The sequence below is a fragment of the Oreochromis aureus genome, linkage group 23 (assembly GCF_013358895.1).
Source record: "Oreochromis aureus strain Israel breed Guangdong linkage group 23, ZZ_aureus, whole genome shotgun sequence".
Taxonomy (NCBI): domain Eukaryota; kingdom Metazoa; phylum Chordata; class Actinopteri; order Cichliformes; family Cichlidae; genus Oreochromis; species Oreochromis aureus.
In genome coordinates this window covers 12,044,715-12,063,328 of record NC_052963.1, presented here as the reverse complement: position 1 = coordinate 12,063,328, position 18,614 = coordinate 12,044,715, and the positions used below count along the sequence as shown (strand labels likewise).

The 18,614-nt window shown below is 44.0% G+C and overlaps 1 protein-coding gene and 1 long non-coding RNA gene across 6 annotated transcripts; both read right to left on the bottom strand.

Annotated features, from left to right (window-relative positions):
* Positions 1-643: 643 nt before the first annotated feature.
* zc3h13 (zinc finger CCCH-type containing 13) lies at positions 644-11,880 on the bottom strand. 5 transcript variants are annotated; one of them, XM_039606889.1, is made up of 21 exons: positions 11,696-11,873; positions 10,891-11,067; positions 10,652-10,755; positions 10,437-10,551; positions 10,196-10,307; positions 9,886-10,052; positions 9,590-9,738; positions 9,311-9,511; positions 8,996-9,163; positions 8,522-8,865; positions 7,926-8,384; positions 7,199-7,447; positions 6,622-7,117; positions 6,238-6,434; positions 4,677-5,912; positions 3,883-4,560; positions 3,642-3,785; positions 3,261-3,461; positions 2,495-2,658; positions 2,157-2,381; positions 644-1,687 (listed from the first exon to the last, which is right to left on the bottom strand). In XM_039606889.1, the coding sequence occupies exons 2-20, from the start codon at positions 11,056-11,058 to the stop codon at positions 2,175-2,177; spliced, it is 5,559 nt and encodes a 1,852-aa protein (XP_039462823.1). In that variant the 5' UTR covers positions 11,059-11,067; positions 11,696-11,873; the 3' UTR covers positions 644-1,687; positions 2,157-2,174. The 5 variants fall into 5 exon arrangements, with proteins under 5 accessions (XP_039462823.1, XP_039462822.1, XP_039462825.1 ...); XM_039606888.1 differs by having other exon boundaries at positions 1,533-2,381; positions 11,725-11,880; XM_039606891.1 differs by having other exon boundaries at positions 1,533-2,381; positions 8,996-9,157; positions 11,696-11,874.
* Positions 11,881-12,501: 621 nt separating this feature from the next.
* On the bottom strand, positions 12,502-15,618 carry LOC120436024. The gene is made up of 3 exons (XR_005610059.1): positions 15,470-15,618; positions 14,116-14,232; positions 12,502-12,685 (listed from the first exon to the last, which is right to left on the bottom strand). It is a non-coding gene; the product is annotated as an uncharacterized LOC120436024 (long non-coding RNA).
* Positions 15,619-18,614: the final 2,996 nt, after the last annotated feature.

Below are 18,614 nucleotides of genomic sequence, written 5' to 3'. Positions count from 1 at the left end.
TTTTTTCTACTAAAGGAATTGCTGTGCTTATAATTTAAAGATGTGTGTAAATACAGAAAATGTCATGTCTACATGTAATATGTAATTTAACACTATCAAATTTTTACAAAAATCATTACAAATGACAAAATCACTACTACTCATTCATGCCGATTACAATTTTAAAAGCCATATCCTACTCCTACCTCTGTGAACATCAACTACAACGTTGTCCTTGTAAACAGGACAATCGTAACCAGAAAGTAAGTTCAAATAAACTTTAATAGTATCGTACATTGTTTGTAGTATAAAAATATTTTCAGGTAATTAAGTCTTGAGTAGTGTATACTGTTTTTTCTAAGACAGTTTAGTTTTTTAAATTTTTTTCATATTTTCCCAATATAAAGGCTTATCTACGTTTTAGTATGATACTGATAAAATGCTGATGCATGAAAAAAAGGGTAGTCATAACAGTTCCTCTGTAGACACATATAGACAAACTCATAAACCTATCACCCATGAAGTGGTGGTAGTTATATGCTAAACTCCAGAACTTACCTCAAAATTTTGTTTGCTTGAAGATTTCATCACGTTTGTCCTTATTTGTGAAAATGTCAATATTTATTTTACAGTAAAAAAAAAATTACAGCATTGAACCAGATATCATTACTCGAATATCTCAAAAATGACCTTGAATATTAGAGAAAAGGAAAAAAAAGTTTGTAAAAATGTTTTTTGTAAAACCAGAGTCATGGTCAAACTGAAATATAATGGGAAACAGAGTTCGACGTCTCTGTTCGATGTGATAAAATTACACATACTGCTTTTCCGCCACTCCTGTTAGTTCTGGAAACCGACCCACATCATGAAGCACACATTATGTAGCAGATGGTGAATTATTTCCTCAGTGGGACAGGATTTCATGAGGTAGTCCTTTCCTTACTAAGTGGTCCCAATTTTGGAAACTTTTTATTTATTTTCGGTATTGTGTTATTGCCAATTTTGTTTTGGCAGAAATTTTCAGTGGAAGTCAAAATGTGAAAACTGGGTGTAGGACAGGCGCTGACCCCGAATGGATGGAGAAGAGGAATCAGATTTGATGTCACGGAGCTGGATTGGGTGGTGGATCGTGTTGAATCCAGAGCTTTAGGACAGAAGTACTTTGCTCCTTCCTAATCTTTTCAGTCCTTTAAAATTATCCCAGCACACACATAATGCAAATCTTGCATTTTTTGTTAAACAACTGTCTCCTGATACAACCACATTTTAAAGGTGCACCTTATCCATCTGTGCAAGACTACCGTGACCTTGTTTGGCCGACTGCATGACAGATAGAAAGTTCAGATTAATGGTTTGTTTTCAGTCATTATTTCCTAAGCAGTACACTGTCTTTTCCTACTGGGAGCGCTTTGGCTCCATCATGGATGATGTGGGCTTGTGAGAAGAGGAATTCCACTCGTTCATGTTCGTGATCAGGTGATCTGCACTCCCTTCAGTTCCTGTCAGAAAGACGCTGCCAAACCATTTAAAAGAAACACAAAAAATAAAACGTGTTTCCACAGACTAAAAGCTTTAACTAATTACATTCAGTGAAGGAATAGCTTGGCAGTGCTTTTTAGTGAGAAATGTTCTTTCAAGTTCCTGCAGGATGTTTCACTGTTGTGAGTCGATAAACTCTGCGGCCAATGCTATAGACTCGGATCATGTACTGTGGTGTAAACAAACAAACAAAAAAAAAAACAGAACAATATTAAGTGTCCCATTATGTCATGGCTGAACAGTCGTTTCATACAAACCAAAAGACCAGTTACAAAAAGAATTATTAAAAAATAATCAACATCTAATCATTTTAATGCACAGTTGTACTAACCAACGCACAACATAGGAAACAAATCTTTGTCAGGCAGGTGAAACTGATCGTTAAAAATCTGCTCTAAAACACTGTAAATCCACAAAAACATGAAGTCATTTTAGGCGTTTTAGATTTCTCATACATGGATAGTTGCACCCCTCCATAGGCTAGTTATCAGTAGTCTATGGAACACATCATGAAAAACAAATAACTGAAAGAGTCACAACATTGCCTCTCATGACTAAAAAGGCTATGAATGTAATGAAATGAGACAGGTAGAAACAGAGTTAGGAGTGAGAGGAAGTAAAGGCCTAGAAGCATTCACCTCTGATGTGTTTTACTCTCAGGACACACAGACCTCAGGCTGTGCTGCGCTGAGCTTACTACTACCACTACCAGCTTCAGTAACTTCAGCTGCTGGTGCCGACCCACTGTCCGACCTTTCCGGGGCCGATGCCTGGCCGGCCACGGTCCTTCTGAAGAGACGCATGCTCATCTGCAGGAGCTCATTGTCTACCACGGGTGTGGTGGGGTCATGCTTGGATAGACCCTGAGAAAAAATCGTTTAGAGGAGCTAAAATTTAAGAGATTTAAGCACATTCATTTAAGATTGAGATCAACATATCTTTTATTAATTTAGGTCTGCAACTGGAGAGCACATACCTTTTCGTTTTTCAACAGTTGCCGGCGGATGGCGAAGTCCCTGCGAGCACACAGGGCCTTGCAGCACGGCCCCAGATTTCTCAATAAACCCGCCCTCTCCACCCGCCTGTTCAGAGCTGCCATATTCAAGGCTCCCAGGTCATGCTCAAAGAGCTTGTCAGCATCTACCAAGATGACAACAACAGAGGTTTGTGGATGTAACTTTGTTACAGTTAGTGAATAAACTCTCATACAATGTGAAAATGTAACCAAACTGTTTATCAAAGGAGAAGTGTGAATTTTAGGCCACTCGAACCTAACATTAGCTGCCACAATGTTCTTGTTATTTAGCCAGCTTATATCAGCTGTCCAGATGGAGAGGGTCCCATGTCTAATCTGCTGACAATAACTGCAACAATATCTGGAACAAATATGCACATCTAATCACGTTTTCATGTGTTGGACCCCGGTTTCAGTTCGGGAGATGAGGCAGGGAATGACAATTTATTAAGTTGCCGGTGTTGTTATCCATTTCCTCTTTGTTTTGGTTTATTTGGTGACGGGAACCCCTTCTCTTAATGATAAACATAGGCATGCCGCTTCATATTTTGAGTCTAGAGGTACAGACATGAATTTAAATGTCCCCTCCACAGTATCCAAAAGCCTACGACTTCTCTTCTCTGGCCGGTCTCCAACCACATACGTATTCTGCAGAAATTTTTTATTTTTCCTTTAATAAGATTTGACTGTTGACTCAATACATCCAGTTTTTATGTCCCCAACTCACCTTTAGGATCGTCCAGCTCAGACTTGCACACTTCTTTGACTTGTTCCAGGAGTTCTGGGCCAGCAAGTCTCTTGGATATGCCTGCCCTAAGAAGCACTGCCCCTGGGGTGAAGCGGAGCAAGGCTGCCCCCGCTGCCCGCGGTTCCTGTTTCTGTTTGGGCATCAGGCTGGACCAGTCCACATCTATCACATCCAGAGGACCTGACACACGACAAAGGCAGAGACTTCAATTGTTAATTAATTGTAGAGTTGATGAACTTCACGCCAGTCAGAATTCAAGACAATCAAATAAAAGACATTATGCTGAAATAAAGATGGGAGACAAACTGATGACACATTTCCATTTGTGTATATATTATCCACAGAACGTCTTTATTGTACCTGTGATTTTCTCTTCTTCTTGCTGATCTTCTTTTTTCTGGCTGTCAGCCAGAATTTCATCCAGCTCATCATCGCTGATCGGTTCGTACTCCTCGCCAACAGATGCCACAGACTGGCCATCATCTTCCTTCCCATCATCGTCTCCTAAAACCACCACACAGTTTTCTTAAAATCCGTGTAGGAAAAACAAGAAATGAAAAAAAAAATTAAAAAAAATTTATGCACGTTTTTATCTTCTTACCATCGATGCTGTCTGCCTTCTCCACCTCCCGTTGATCTCCAGTTAGATGGGGACTGTTGCTCGGTTTCTCGGGCTCTGGAGGACTGAAAGCTTCTCTGGGCAGCATAGGCTCGTAATCCATCCTGTCTTGTCTCATCATGTCTCCTCGCAGGTCTCCTCGCAGGTCTCCTCTGATGTCCCCTCGTACTGGAGCCCTGGGATCCCCGTGGGGCGTGATATCCATCATCATCAACCTCTCCCTCTCTCGGTCAACACCTCGGTCACCTCGAATGTCTCTCTCCCGTTCTCTCTCCCTTTCCCGCTCCCGTTCATGCTGCTGGATGAGTCCTTCGGGGAGTAAGCGTTCCCTGTCCCGGATGTCCCGCTCCCTAAGGAGAGGTTCGCGACCAGGACGCATCAGCAGGGGCTCCCGCCCCCGGCTTGGCCATTCAGCCTCCCATTCTCTTGATGGTGGTTGTTGTAGTTGCTGTTGGAGAAGCAGAGGCTGCTGCTGTTGCTGCTGAGGTCGGATGTCCTTGCGTTCTCTCTCCCTCTCTCTTTCCCTCTCCCGTTCAAATGGCTCCCTTTCTCTCTCTCGTTCTCGACTGTCGTAGGAGCCGGCACGGGACCTGGACCTGGCCTGCCTCTCAGAATCAGGAGAGCTGCGTCGGGAGCTGTGGCTGCGAGAATCCTGCCGGTCTAAATTCGAAAATAAATAAATAAATAAATCAACATAGGTCAAATTCAGAGTGATCCTGGTGGTACAGGATGTGTGCAATTCTGTGTCACGTTCAGGATTCAGGTGAGGATTTTACCTGATGAGGTGCTACGGCTGGGCTCTCCTCTCCTCAGCTGATCAATCCGGGACTTCCTCTCAGAGCATGGAGGGTCATTCGCTGCCGGCCTCTCGCGGTCTCGCTCCCTCTCCCGTTCTCTCTCTCGCTCCCGCTCTCTTTCCCGGTCCCGAGAGTTGGTGCCTTGAAGTCTGCCCCGGCGCGATCGTGGGCCCTGGGGATCTTCTCTGTGGGCTGACTCGTTAGAGGGTGATCGTAGGCGTCGAGATGATGTCCGACTCTGGTTGCTCCCCATGCTGCTGCTGCGCGTCTGCTCTGGTGGGGGTTTGCGGAGCAGCGGTTGGGACATGAGAGGCTGCAGAGGCAAAGTCTGCAGCAGCATTGGAGGATCCTGGGAGAGCAAAGGTGCAATGGGTGGTGGATTACCCCGGCCCATCCTGGGGCCTCCACCTCTCCTGAGAGGTTCAGGAGGAGCCCTCTCAGCAGAAACCAAAGGAGCAAGTGTTTCCAGCGAGCCTCCCCGGTCTGTCACCTCCTCATCTGACCAGTCACTGAAATTGTCCATTTTCGAAAGAGGAGAGCGCTCTGTATTCCCTCCAGCACCTCGCTGATCAGGTCTCATTGAAGGCGGCGGTGTCCGAGGACCCCTCTTCCTCTTACTGTGTGGCAGGTAGGTTGAAGTTTCCTCCTCGGATGCTTCAGACTCCCCCCCTCGCGATCGCTTCCTCTTTCGCTCTAGAGCTTTCTTCTTTGCCCCTTTCCTGGGAGAATGTAAGGGTGGAGGCACGTCTGCAGAAGCCCCAGATGGGGGCTCGGGGTTGAATCGGTCCCCTGCAGCAGCCAGGGCGCTGGCAGCGACAGTCTCTTCGTCTTTGCGACCCTTCTTCAAGCCCTTCCTCTGTGACTTTGTCTTCTTTTTCCCTTCCTCATGCAGCTGAGAACCACCGGTCTCTCTGTCTTCACTGGCAGCGGCAAGGGGTGGAGGTGGAGGTGGTGTAGGATCTCTGCCTCTGCTACGCAAGTCAGAAGGCGCGTCTGAGAGGTGCTCTCCACGCCTGTCGCCCCCTCTGCTTCGTTCCCCACGAGGCTCCAGGTCCTCATGGCGACCGCGTGCTTCCCTTTTGTCCCCGACTGCCCTGCGGTCCTCATCCTTCCAGTGAGTGGGCTTTTCATCGGATGCAGCAGTCCTCGGCGGCGATCGTAACAGCGGCTCCTGGGGCCGTACCACCTGGCTCAGCAGACGATGCTTGTCCCCATCTGTGTGTCACATAAACACGTTCAGCACTTTTAAAGCACTGGAGTCAAGTACAGAAGTTTTTCCTTGGAGGTATCGGCTGAAAATGCAGTGAAAGGAAAATCTAACCTAAAGGAGCCCTTTGACATGAAAGCTTCCATTTTCTTTTCACTTAGCCAATTTGGAGTGACAGCCAATGACACCAAAGTACCAGCACATTTTACAAAGAGAAATGAAACTTAAAAGTGTTTAAAGAGAGCACACATGTTTACAAAAGGATGTGTATTATGAGAAAAGTGCAACCCCCATTAAAATATAAGTGTGTCCTTTCAAAAAGATTTTCCCTACTGTCAGATGGAGGCAGACACACTGGGCTGGGGAGGAGGGGCTGAGGGTGGAGCTTGGCCTGCCCTCGGCCAATCGGGCGCTCACTTTTGTCTTCGGCACTATTGTAGTCGTCGCTGTCTGCTGGACTGAGGTCCAGTGTCGTTCGCTTAGGAGAGGATCGGGGACTCTGGCTGCTATCCATCCTGGGCCTCTTACGACTAGAAGGAGAGGACATTATAATAAACGCAGATCAGTATTTGGAGATTAGCACGTTAAAGGCTAAATAAAACTAAATCCTAACATTTAGGAAACTTTACTTTGTAAATAATTACTGGATTATGTGCGGATGACTATTTATTTCATGTAGAAAGGCGCACAAATACAGGGATTAAAACTGATACATGCCTCAACTTGCGATCGTCCCGGCTGTCTCGAACCGGCCGTTCATCCCTGACGTCGTCTCTCCTCTCCCGCCTCTCCTCCCGTCCCCTCTCTCGGACCTCCCATTCCCGCAGTCTCTCCCGCTCGCGCTGTTCTCTCTCCCGTTCTCTCTCTTTCCTCTCCCTCTCTCTCTCCCGCTCCTCGCGCTCCCTTTCCCTCTCTCGCTCTCTCTCCCTCTCCCTTTCTCGCTCTCGTTCTCTCTCCCTGGCCCGCTCCCGCTCTCTCTCCGCCTCCCTCTCCTTCTCCCGTTCCTTTTCCCTCTCTCTCTCCCGCTCTCTCTCCTTCTCTTTCTCTCTCTCCCGTTCCCTCTCGCGCTCCCTGTCCCGTTCCCGCTCTCGCTCGCGGGTCCTGTCGTCTCTCCTGTCTTCAGCTCTCTCAGTCCTGCGCTCGTCCCTCCTCTCGTCCCTCTCAGACTCCTCCAGCCTCCCCTGGTGTCTGCTTGGAGAAGCTGCCCTTTGGTCTGTTAAACAGAGAAACCAGCCATGAATAACTACACACTTACTTTAACGAAGGAAATGATGTGTGAGCTTCTAATCCGCACCTCTTTCTCGGTTGTCTCTGCGATCCCGCTCTCCATGTCCTCCTCTCCTGTCATACGAGGGGTCTCTGGTCTGCTCCCCTCTTCTCTCACACTCGTAGCGATCTCGGTCTGACACCCTGTCCGAGCTTCTTTCATTGGCACTGCGATCTGTGCTCCTCTCCACACTCCGTTCACGAACGGCACTGCTCCGCGATTCCCAGTTGTCATGGCTGCTTTCCAGTTGGGAACCCCGAGAGTTTCTGTTGGAGCCTAACAGAAGGAAAAATGAGAAAATGGGTTGACATATATTTCAAGGCAGTCACCCAAAAAGACTAAAAGGGAAAACAATTACCATCAAATCTGGGATGCAGTGAAGATTTTAGCTAGCATTTCTGCTTTTCCCTTGTGTAAAAAAGATTTCTCTAGATCCTTTGAATCTTTTATTGATTATGGAAAGCAGAAATCCCCACAGTCTTTTACTCTGAAAATTTTGAGCAATTTATCACGCAGTCTTTTTACCAGCAGAACAATCAGCCAATCATCTTTTCACTCTCAATTACTTTGTTAATTTCCCTCATTAGATATGAGATGTTCCAGCAGCTTATTACCAAAATGTCTCGTCTTTTGTTGCCGCAAACACACTATCAAAACTCACAGTAGTATTTTAAGATGTTTTTGGACCCTTTGCAATTCAATTCAGACACAAAAACAGACTTAAAAAATAATCACTTTGCTTTTATTTACTTGCCTTTCTCAGGTATGTCATTAGCGCGTCCTCTACCTCGTCCATTCCTATCAGCTCTGTCCGTCCTGCTCTCAGTCCTTGCTTCTCCTCTGCCTCCATCGTCACGTCCATGCCCTCTCCCGTAGCTCCTGTCATCCTGAATCAGGTCCTCCTTCCTGTGTGCATCAATCCTCTCCCTCTCTCTGTCTCTTTCCTTTTCTCGCTCCCTCTCCTTTTCCCGGTCCTTCTCTCGCTCCCGTTCGCGGTCTCGACTGGAGCGGGTCTCCACCCTACTCTCTCTCAAGTCCTTCACATCCCTGCTATCACGAGAATCTCGAGTTGGTTCCCTTCCTCGGTCACGAGCGTCCCGTCGGTCACGAGCATCTCGGGCGTCCCTGTCGTCACGGGCATCCCGGGAGATCTGTTCAGAGTCATAGTCCCGGTCGTCACGGATGCTGTCCTTCTCTCGTTTGCTGTGACTATCTGTGTGGAGAAAAGACACATAGCTTAATAACAGATAAATGTACATTTTTTTAAATTGACAGCCTATATTTTAAAGCAAGGCTCCAATCAGCCAACAGACTGAGAAATAGAAATCCAGTAATGGAAGATGAAGATACCATCTCTGCGCTCATGTCTGCGGTCCTGGATGGGAGGACTCCTCTCTCTGTCGCCACGACTCCTCTCGCGGCCCCTGGAGTGGCGCCGGCTGGGGCTCAATCTGTCAGACCGCCGATGGGGTGACGATGTGTCATGAGAAGCAGGAGGCGAACGAGAGCGCCGGGAACTCTGAGGTGAGGAGACGGATGCCTGAGCGGTGGCGCTTCTGTGGTAGAGGGGGGAAGAAGAACGACGGCGTCGAGGAGAGGGAGAGTGCCGGTGGGCAGAGGAACCGGAGTGGGACGAAGGCGAGCGGTGACGGGGAGGAGTGGGGCTGCGTTGGTGGCGCGGAGGAGAAGGAGACCTGCAGTGACAAAACGTTATTTCCTCTTGGCTGTCATGTCCAAATATTTACCCAATTGTGAAGAAAGAAGTACAGGTGAGTGATCCTGCAATGTTTACAGCCCTGGAAAAAAAGGTCTCTGTGTGCTCACCTGTGAGGAGGGGATGCCAAGATAGAAGCCTTATGGGAGGAAGCTTTAGGAGAGGTAGATTTCTTCCTGGCTGAGGGCGACACACCCCTGGAGGGAGATGACACGCTACCAGAACGCTCCTCTGATGTCACAGACCTCTTGGCCTTGTGGGAACTGTCTGATCTATCCCTTCAAACAAAAAGGTGACATTATAAAGAGCGAGCACTGGAAGTTGAAAAGGATAACTCAGGATAACTGTGAATATGACTCAACAAATTAAAAACATATGCACATACGTACGCTGCATGATGCACATGCACTAAGTCCCCACTTTACCTGCGTTTTTCCTTCTTCTCTTTGTGTTTTTCTGCATCTCGTCCACGATCTTTACCCTCCTTCTGCTTCTCGTCAGACTTCTCCTTATTTTTGTGCTTGCCTTTGTGTTTTTTCCCGACCACGGGCAGGTCCAGAGGGACCGGTGGAAGGGGACTGGGGGTACGGGGCCCTTTCTTCTTGCTGTGGCTTCCTTTCGAAGACCTGGTTAAAGAATGATGGAAGATATGCATCAGAACCTCATCAAATCTGTAGGTCTCATATTTTGTTTTTCTTCCCTACCTGGTAGTTTCTGAAACAGGTGAGGATACTGATGCCTTCTTTTCTTTCTTCCCCGAGCCCAGCCCTTTGTTTCCCCGTTTATGTTTTGGCGAGCCACTGGACTTTCTGGATGAGGGTGAATCTTTGGAGCTTAACTGCTCAGGGGAAGCCTGAAGGATAAATGTGACAGATCGAGCTAAAATTCAGATGACAATCACCCTTGCAGACAGCTACTTCAACGGAGGAAGTGAGCTGTGCTAATACTTTTGAAATCCAGAGGTCACGTATTGAAATCATCAAAGCATCTCATCCCTTACCTTTGGCAAGGCTGTGGTTCTGGATTTCGTCGGAGTCTCGTCTTTCTTGATGACAATTTCTTCTCTCTTCTCCAAGTTTTCCTGCTCTAATTTCATTAGTTCACGCTGAATCTTCTGACGCTTCATCTCTAGGGAAAGCTCATAGTCGTAATCACCAATATCAGAGTCTGAAAATCAACCAAAAAACCAAAACAAAACAAAACAATAAAATTGAAATGGAGAAGAGCGTTTCAAGCCACAACATCAAAATGGTATTTACAAATAAATGTGTCATTTTCCCTTTAAACTTCATCAAAACAAGACACCGAACCTTCACGATTGGTTTCCCACTCTGTGGGTTCTTCTTCACTGCCTGGGGTACGCTCCTTCGTTATCTTTATATCCTCCTTCTCTCTGTGTCGGCCTCTGGAGGACTCTCTCTGCTACAGCACCACACACAAACAAACCGTTGTGCATCATGTACTAAAATCTCCAAAATGATTTCAAATCGAAACTAGATTCTTCATTCAGAAATGCGTTATTATCAAAGACCAAAAGAGCAGAGGACTCACTCTTACTGTGGGGGACGTGGGCTCATCTAGGTCTCGTTTCAGGTTTTCTGCTTCAACATCCTGTCTTTTATTTTTCATCCTCTCCCGCAGATCACCTGTGGGCCTCTCGGTTGACCTGTTTCATTAACGCAGACATTAGAAAAACACATGCACAAAGGTCGATTTGATTTTAAAAGCAACAATCAATACAAATTCACTAACCGCAGTCATCTTACCGGCTAAAGCTAAATCCTTTGCCTCGTGGCTGAGTTCCATGTGTGTAGCGACAAGTGTTGCCGTAACTGCAATTCCCAGTCTTCAGCCAATTTCTACAGTGACTCTAAAAAAAACAAACAAACAAACAAACAAAAAAACACAGATGAGCCAGGCCAAAGGGGAAACAAAGCACTGTGCCATATTCATTCAAAGACACAGTGACTTGGATCACCCTATCTGACCTCTGGGTTATACATACATCAGCAGCATTACTCCCAGTGCTGGGTCCAAGTCTTTCAAACACACTTGGCCTGCGGGACGGAGCGGCGGGGTTGGTGCTGCTGCTGGTTGTGGTGCTGCTGCTGCTGCTGCTGTCAGATATGGTTTTTGAATTTTCCACTGTTACCTTCCGCCTGATCTTGGACATTCTGCAGGACTGCAAGTATGACAAACAACGCTCAATGAACTGTCTTTAATCATCTGCATGTTTACAACTTGGCACTTTAGAAGCAATGACTTAAAAAAAGCAAAACAAAAAACAAAGCAAGTCTGTCAGGAAACTTTCTCTGCAGTGCGATTCCCTCACACTCCCTGAATTAATTCATTCACTTACAACGGATCTTAAACTGCAACCGAAAACCCAGTTCTCACTGTTACTGTTGCAACCGTTTGATAAGCCCATGGCCTTCCCGGATGCTTTAGTACTCCTCTGCATAATCGAGCATCCAAAACATAAACACATGCAAATATCTGCCTTCCGTGCAGCTGCTCTGTGCTAACTTATAGCGAGCAATAACGCATGCTAGCTTTAAGTAAGCTGAAGTTCCCCGTTAACTACAAGAACAGAGTTCTGTTTACCATCTTTAACTAACCAGGACGCATCTGATATTCAAAAAGCGTCGTAGGTTAACAGTAATTATTCTGCATATCTCATACTAGAATAAAACAAGCGAATGCAGGCTAATGCTAAAGTTAACTGTGTCATGTTTTATCTCAGCGCGGGGCCTATCTTAGCCTGCCCCAGTAACCTGCATGCTAATCTGTAAATGAAAACACGGTCTCACCCAAGATATTTTTTCGGTGTCACACCTACTTTAATCAGGCTGGCGGATTTAGCACTTGTAAAAAAAATTACAAGGCTTATTCTTTAAAAGCAAAGGCAGAAACTGCCCTGGGTGCCTTCATATTGGCGGAGAGTGCGCGTCATAGGTCCTTCTTCTTTTGTGGTTTGTGAAGAAGGAAGTCGACCTCCACGGCGATGCATTACCGCCACCGCCTGTTCATGTGTACAGCTTTTAATTACATTTTCCCCAGGTCATCTGCGGTGGCTCACACACATACACACAAGATATAAATCTTGAAAGATGGCCCCTTTGGACCTAGCTAGCTAAGACTATAACTCGGCTGTCGGGGAAACTTGTTTTGTAAATGTAGCAGAAAAAACATTATATTTCAATACTGTCGAAGCTTTTCAACACAGTCATCTCTGGTGACATCTGGTGGCCAAAAATATGAAGAACAGCTTGAATTTACAAATTAATTAAAGTGTACTGCTTCATTATGACTGCCTACTCTACAGAGTGGAGTTCACAATTCTGTCTGATATTGGTCCACCTTGTGTTGCTTTGAATATGTATCTTTTGGGTGAAAAAATGATGTCTATTTGTTTAATAGATTAATTTCATCAATAAACTTTCCTTATTTAAGCATGTACCGTGGTGTGGTATTATAAATAATATTATATTAGGCCATTTTTCTTATACATATTTTTGACCTGGGAGTAGAATTGTTTGTGAACTGGAAAGGGAAAATGTTTATGAACTTGTTAGGTAAAAACATGATGCATTTAAGGTTATTCTGTTTGGTTTTTATTTAAGAAGAGAATTTGTTCCACTGTGCGATGGCCGAGTCTGTTTCTTTTCTTGGAGATAATTTCTCCTGCTTTAGAGAAAATCTTCTCACATGGAACAGACTGAAGAAGAGGCTGGAGTGCACAGAAACTGCAATGGAAGTTGGTAGAGATGCAGGTATGCGGTCTTCCTGGGTCCCACAGACTGTCACCAAAAAAGAATAAACAAATTAAATTGCTCCACATTTTGTAGAATAGCACTTTAAGATTATTTTAAAAAATAAAATTATGTAATGATGTTTATTATGAAAAGCAGATGTTTTGTTAAGACATTTTACGATTTTCACATTTTCAAATAAAATAAGTAAACCCAAAACAAAGGCAAACAACCAGAACAGAAAGGTGGCAAACTGACCCGATTGGCCAAAATCAACTCAAAATGCTCCCACATGACAGAACCTCCTCTCTTCCTCGCTGGCTCCATATCTCTCAATAGAATGATCAGTAGTTTGCTATCGCTCACCATCAAAACACTCCACAAATCCCGCAAATGATTCACTTCCTTAGGAATCAGGTACCGAAGCAGTGACTTTCTAAATGAAGCTTTGGATGTCACTGATCACGTGACTCTGGCCAAATGAATCAAGTCTCGACACAGTGCTTCTGAAGCAGTGTGCTACAGACCTCCTACTACAATCCTTCTTCCCACCATTAAGCATTAAACAGCCAAAGAACTACAAGGGAAAATAACACGGTCGACAGCTGCCAGGCAGAAAAGGAATCATCAAATGTGATCCAACAGCTAATCTAGATACATTAACTCATTACATTAACATGTCTGTGACCAAGATGAACTTAACATGCCAAATGACACTGAACAGTTGGTGGAATTCACAAGCAATACACACAAGTGTACTATTTTCCACAAAGAAGTCCTTACTACGCCAGCATAAAACGAATTCGTTTGACATTACTCATTGGATTGATCTCACAACAACAGGAAGATCTGAGGAACTCATTGTGTGTTTATAATAGTCTAAATGACTTGTGGAGCCATTTATAAGAAAGTGTGGGGTCAAAAGTTCAAACAATTGTACATAAACACAAATCCCCCCAATGTGTCATTAATTTGCCATACGAGGAAATTAATTAGGGTGGTGAAGAACAATCGATTGGCATGATTGAGCAAGACCTCGTACATTGTCCGCGGCCACAGTAGTCTGGGTAACAACCCAAACTGGAAGCACCAGAGCTTCAGTTTCCCTGGGAGTGCAGTGTTGTTAATCAGCCTGAGGTCATTAGCCATGTTCTGCCTTAGTTGTTCAAGGTGCCAGGTACCACTGAGGTCTGCATTATACCACCGTCCCAGGCTCTTGTTGGAATTGGTCACCCAATCAACACCCTCACGTTAACAGGGACGAAACTGGTGGAAGATCACGTCACAGAGAGTCCCCATGCTCAGCTAATGGAAAGCCTTTCCACAGGCCCAGGGAACATTTATCAATAAAACATATTAAAATACTTCTCTGGATGTAATAAACTAACTAACTTTACCTTTCCTGCTCTCTCTTTTCTCTACATTTCAGGGAGAATTAAACTAAAGATTTGTCATTTGTTCATCAGCTGGTAACAAACCTGCTCAGAGCTCAGCTCCAGACTCAGATTTTGTGCCTTTCAGCGTCTGAAGATGTGTTCGAGTCACTCCACCAGCCGCCTGATTCTTCTGATCTTCCTGGGTGTGATAATGCTCATCTGTGTATCAGATACAGCTTTTGTTTCTGGAGTTTGCTCTGTTCTGAAAGTTCAGTAGCACCAGCTAAACATCTGTTTCTCAAAGTGATCATAAACAGGGGCGGATCTATAATCTCTTGCCACCCCTAGTGCCACCCCAGCTTTTTATATGACAGTATTGTTTATTAAAGTAAGCTAGCATTAACACGTTGAGCCTCGGTACAATGAACATTGCCTATAAATACAAACTTCTGACTGGCAGTGTATATATAGCAATCTATGATTTTCAAATGGTGTCCTGAAATGCCTTACGAATATTTTGCTTTTGGTAGCTTGTTCATTTTATAAAGACTTTTAATGCTGTCAGTGGGGATTTATTCAATAAACATGTTGTTGGCAAAAAAAAAAAAAAAAAATAAAAAAATAGTAAGTGCATAAATTATTTATATATGCGTTTCCAATGAATTATCTATTGACACACATAATTAATTAATAAATAATGTACTTAGTTGTTTTGTTTTGGCATTCTTGATGCCCCATATGGGAAACACGACATAGTTAACTGAAATAATTAAATGTGCTTTTAATTTAAAGGAAATTATGTTTTAATTAATTAACAATCTAATTACAAAATTATTACTTTAATTCCCATTTGTGATTAATAAATGACACATTTAATTAATTATTTAATGAATGGCTTTTGGCACTCTTGGCATGTCATATTAAACCATTATACACTTTAGTAGTGAAATAACTAAATGTTTTTAAATTGCATGAATTAATAATTTAAATAATGTGATTTTATACATTATTTTAATACCCACAGAAGGTCAGAGTCAACAACCAACCTCTGAAAACCCAGAGGAAGAAAGTCAAAGAAAGTCAGAAACATTGGTGTCGCCTGATGCTAAGAAAATTGAATTTAGCTTTTTTCTAGTAACGAGAATCTTCAGCGAATGCAGCAATTGCACCAAAACACTTTTGGATCGAAACATAATAGTCACTGCTATCAAACATCTGACAGATTTTGTGTATTCTGAAGTGAGATGCGCTCACTGTCTGACAATTCTTAAAAATAACATGGATAAAATAATCAAGGCCACAGCTAAAAGCCTTACTGAGTCGTATAGAAGTCCACACATTTTCTTCTCTTCAGTAATGTTATCAGAATATTCATGTGTTTACAAGACTACTAGACCGAATTTCCCAGAGGAACCCACCCGAGGGATTAATAAAGTTTTATCTTATCTTATCTTACTGTTGACGGTAGCGGCGGCATCACGGGCATCGGCAAAAAAAAGTTGCATGCACCCATGCTGCCCCGACATCATGCCAGCGATTTGGGGGATTAAATGGGCACTGGTCGGTTTTCTATCACCCATATGCGAGGAGTAAGGGCGCCCTCGGTTTGCGACGTGCGCCTTCTGCTTGCGGCACAGGGAGGAGAGGGCGGGGCGGCCGCGGCGGGGGATTCTCTGGCTGGCTGAAGCGGCATCTAATAACCAGCTCGCAAAATAAAACAAAATAAAAACAAACCAACAAACACGAAAACAGCAGACATTATGATACAGACTTATAATTTGCACTTAATGTACCCCTGCATTTGATGTTTTTTAAGTGAGCGCGAGAGCCCTCGGTGCGCCTGCTCGCTGCTGAAGTCAAAGTAAACTTTATTGTCATCTCCGCTACATACAGTCCAGTATGTAGAGAGACGAGACGACGAGGCTCCAGTTACAGCAGTGCAAGAAAACAAAAAATAAATATAAGAAGAGTAAGAAAATAAATATGCGTTTTAGGACCAGGGGTAAAGGGATCAATAACAATTTAAAATTTATAATTTACAGTTTGATGATTTAAAGTCTCACACAACCTGTCAAAAAGCGAGGGGGGCCGGCTGCTTCCAAATAGAGCACATTTCATTCATAATGTTGTAAATCCAAGCCCATTATGTATTCCTGATTTGTTCCTGGGTTGTGCGAAATCCCACAAATAAACCAAAGCGAATCTGTGAACTAAGGTGTAGGTTTATTAGGTTATGTTGTGGCGATCCTCGGGTTGGGGGATGGGTGTTCATACTGGAGTGCAAAATTAAAACCAATGGAAGATGGACAAGAAAAGTTCAAAGCCATCAGGTGCTCAGTTTAGAAAAAAGAGAAAAGAAGAGGAGGAAAAATTAGCAAAAGATACAGGTAAGCAGATGTGTCATTGGATAATGGCAGGTCATGTATCCTGAAACAATCAGAATCATAATCAGAATATTTTATTAATCCTTAAGGAAATTATGTGGGTTACAGTTGCTCCAAGAAGAAATTGTAAAAAAAATAGTAACAGTAATGCACTAAACTCCAAACAATACATGATGTTACAGATTTTAAGAAATAGCACTAATATATACAGATCACTCAATTATAAATATCAAAGATTAACAGGGGTGATTATAAATAAATATCAAGAAAAATGACAAGAATATTACAGGGTAGAAAAGAGCGTGTGTAAAAAGAGTGTGTTAGATGGAGGAGTTGTACAGGGAGATGGCCACAGGCAGGAATGATTTCCTGTGTCGGTCAGTGGTGCTTTTTGGTAATCTCAGTTTTACTGAACGTGCTCCTGTGACTAGCCAGCACGTCATGGAGTGGGTGGGAGGTGTTATCCATGATTGTCCTTATCTTGGACAACATCCGCCTCTCAGACACCACCCTGACGGAGTCCAGCTCTATCCCCACAACATTACTGGTCTTGTGGATAAGTTTATTTAGTCTGTTGGCGTCTGTGACCCTCAACCTGCTGCCCCAGCATGCACCAGCATAGAGGATAGCACTGACCACAACAGAGATACAACAAGATAACATTAATTAGTAGGGATAATGATGTTTGTTAGCCACGTGGCTATGATAGTAAACAGTAGACACCGATGCAGCTTATTGAATCTTTTGGACTGTGTTCAGCACAATATTAATTAGTCATTGTCAACTGTTGATTTGTCCTATTCTCATTGTATGATGAATTATAATGGCTGTTTGTTAGCCGTACTACTATGCATACTCTCTCTCTCCATATATATATGTGTGCGTGTGTGTTTGTATGTTTATCTGGTTAAATTCAGTATGGCTCCGAAAACAGTTTTTACAATAAAATATGTTAATGTACAATCCTTAATATGTTTTATGTGTGGGTGTGGGGTCAGAGGGAGTGTTCGCCCAGGGCACCAAACAGGCTAGGACCGCCACTGACTGTTGAGCACCTAACGACTAATATTCATGACTTCAGCAATCCTCCAAAGAAATCCAAACTTGCCAGGTTTTTTTCACTGTGGGAAAAGCTTTTAGGAAGCCGTTCAGCTGCTGCTTTAAAGGCAGTAGTGATGACTAAATTGTCATTGTGATTTTTTCAAATGCCATGTCTCTTTTAAAATCTTAAAGGAATCTAGTCTGGCCTCAGAACTAACAGCTGAGGTATATTTTATTTAAAAATGATTTGATTCAACTTTAATTAGACCAGTGGTTCTCAAACTGTGGTACGCGTACCACTAGTGGCACTTGGGCTCTCTCTAGTGGTACGCGGGAAATCTCCAGTTTCTTTTAAGATTAGTTAATATACCATTGTGGACGTATGCAAAGACAACATGAGAGTTCCCGAGGCTCTTCTGGGAGCCGGATTCAACCAGAAAACGTCTCCTCGAGCGTGAGTCCTCTATTAAGAGCAGCTTTTCCTTACCGCCAGTGGTCGCGGCCGCTACAGAGCACTGGCAGGCTTGTTTCCCTGGGCCTTAAAACTGCAAAAGCAGCACGGGGATGTCACGCTGATGCTAAAAACACAGGCCTTTTCCGCAGTGCCACGGCGCCGTGATCCCAGCCACCATCGATGAGTCGGAGGCCCCCGGGAGAATCAGTTGGGGCGCGGGAGATCCTGTCCCACCTAACTGTGGGAATGAAATCACATCCCTCTGTGACCTCATTTACACCCGAGTGCAGATAATGGCATAAATGATGTATAGTGTCACACCAACAGTAACAACATCAGTGACATCACTAAAGTTGCCAGGTGAGTTTATAAATAGAACCCATGACATGGAGCAGGTACCGCTGTTTTGGACAAAAGGAGATGACACAATGGGCAATTGCATAGGTAGGAGTGATCCAGACCCAATGCTTCTGACGACTGTAATGGATATTCATAATCACGGCTGTACCTGCTGCAACTGTAACATGCAAGGTCTTTTCCCCCATTCGTAGACGCCGAAGACCCCACAAGGTCCCCGGTGTCCGCAGACGCGGGAGAAGTCACCGTCACAGACACTAGACATGTAGCATGAGCAATAAAACTGTAGTTCCTTTAACTTTTTTAAAGATAAAATATTATTTTAAACAATAAACACAACACAAATAACCCTAAGTAATTCATGT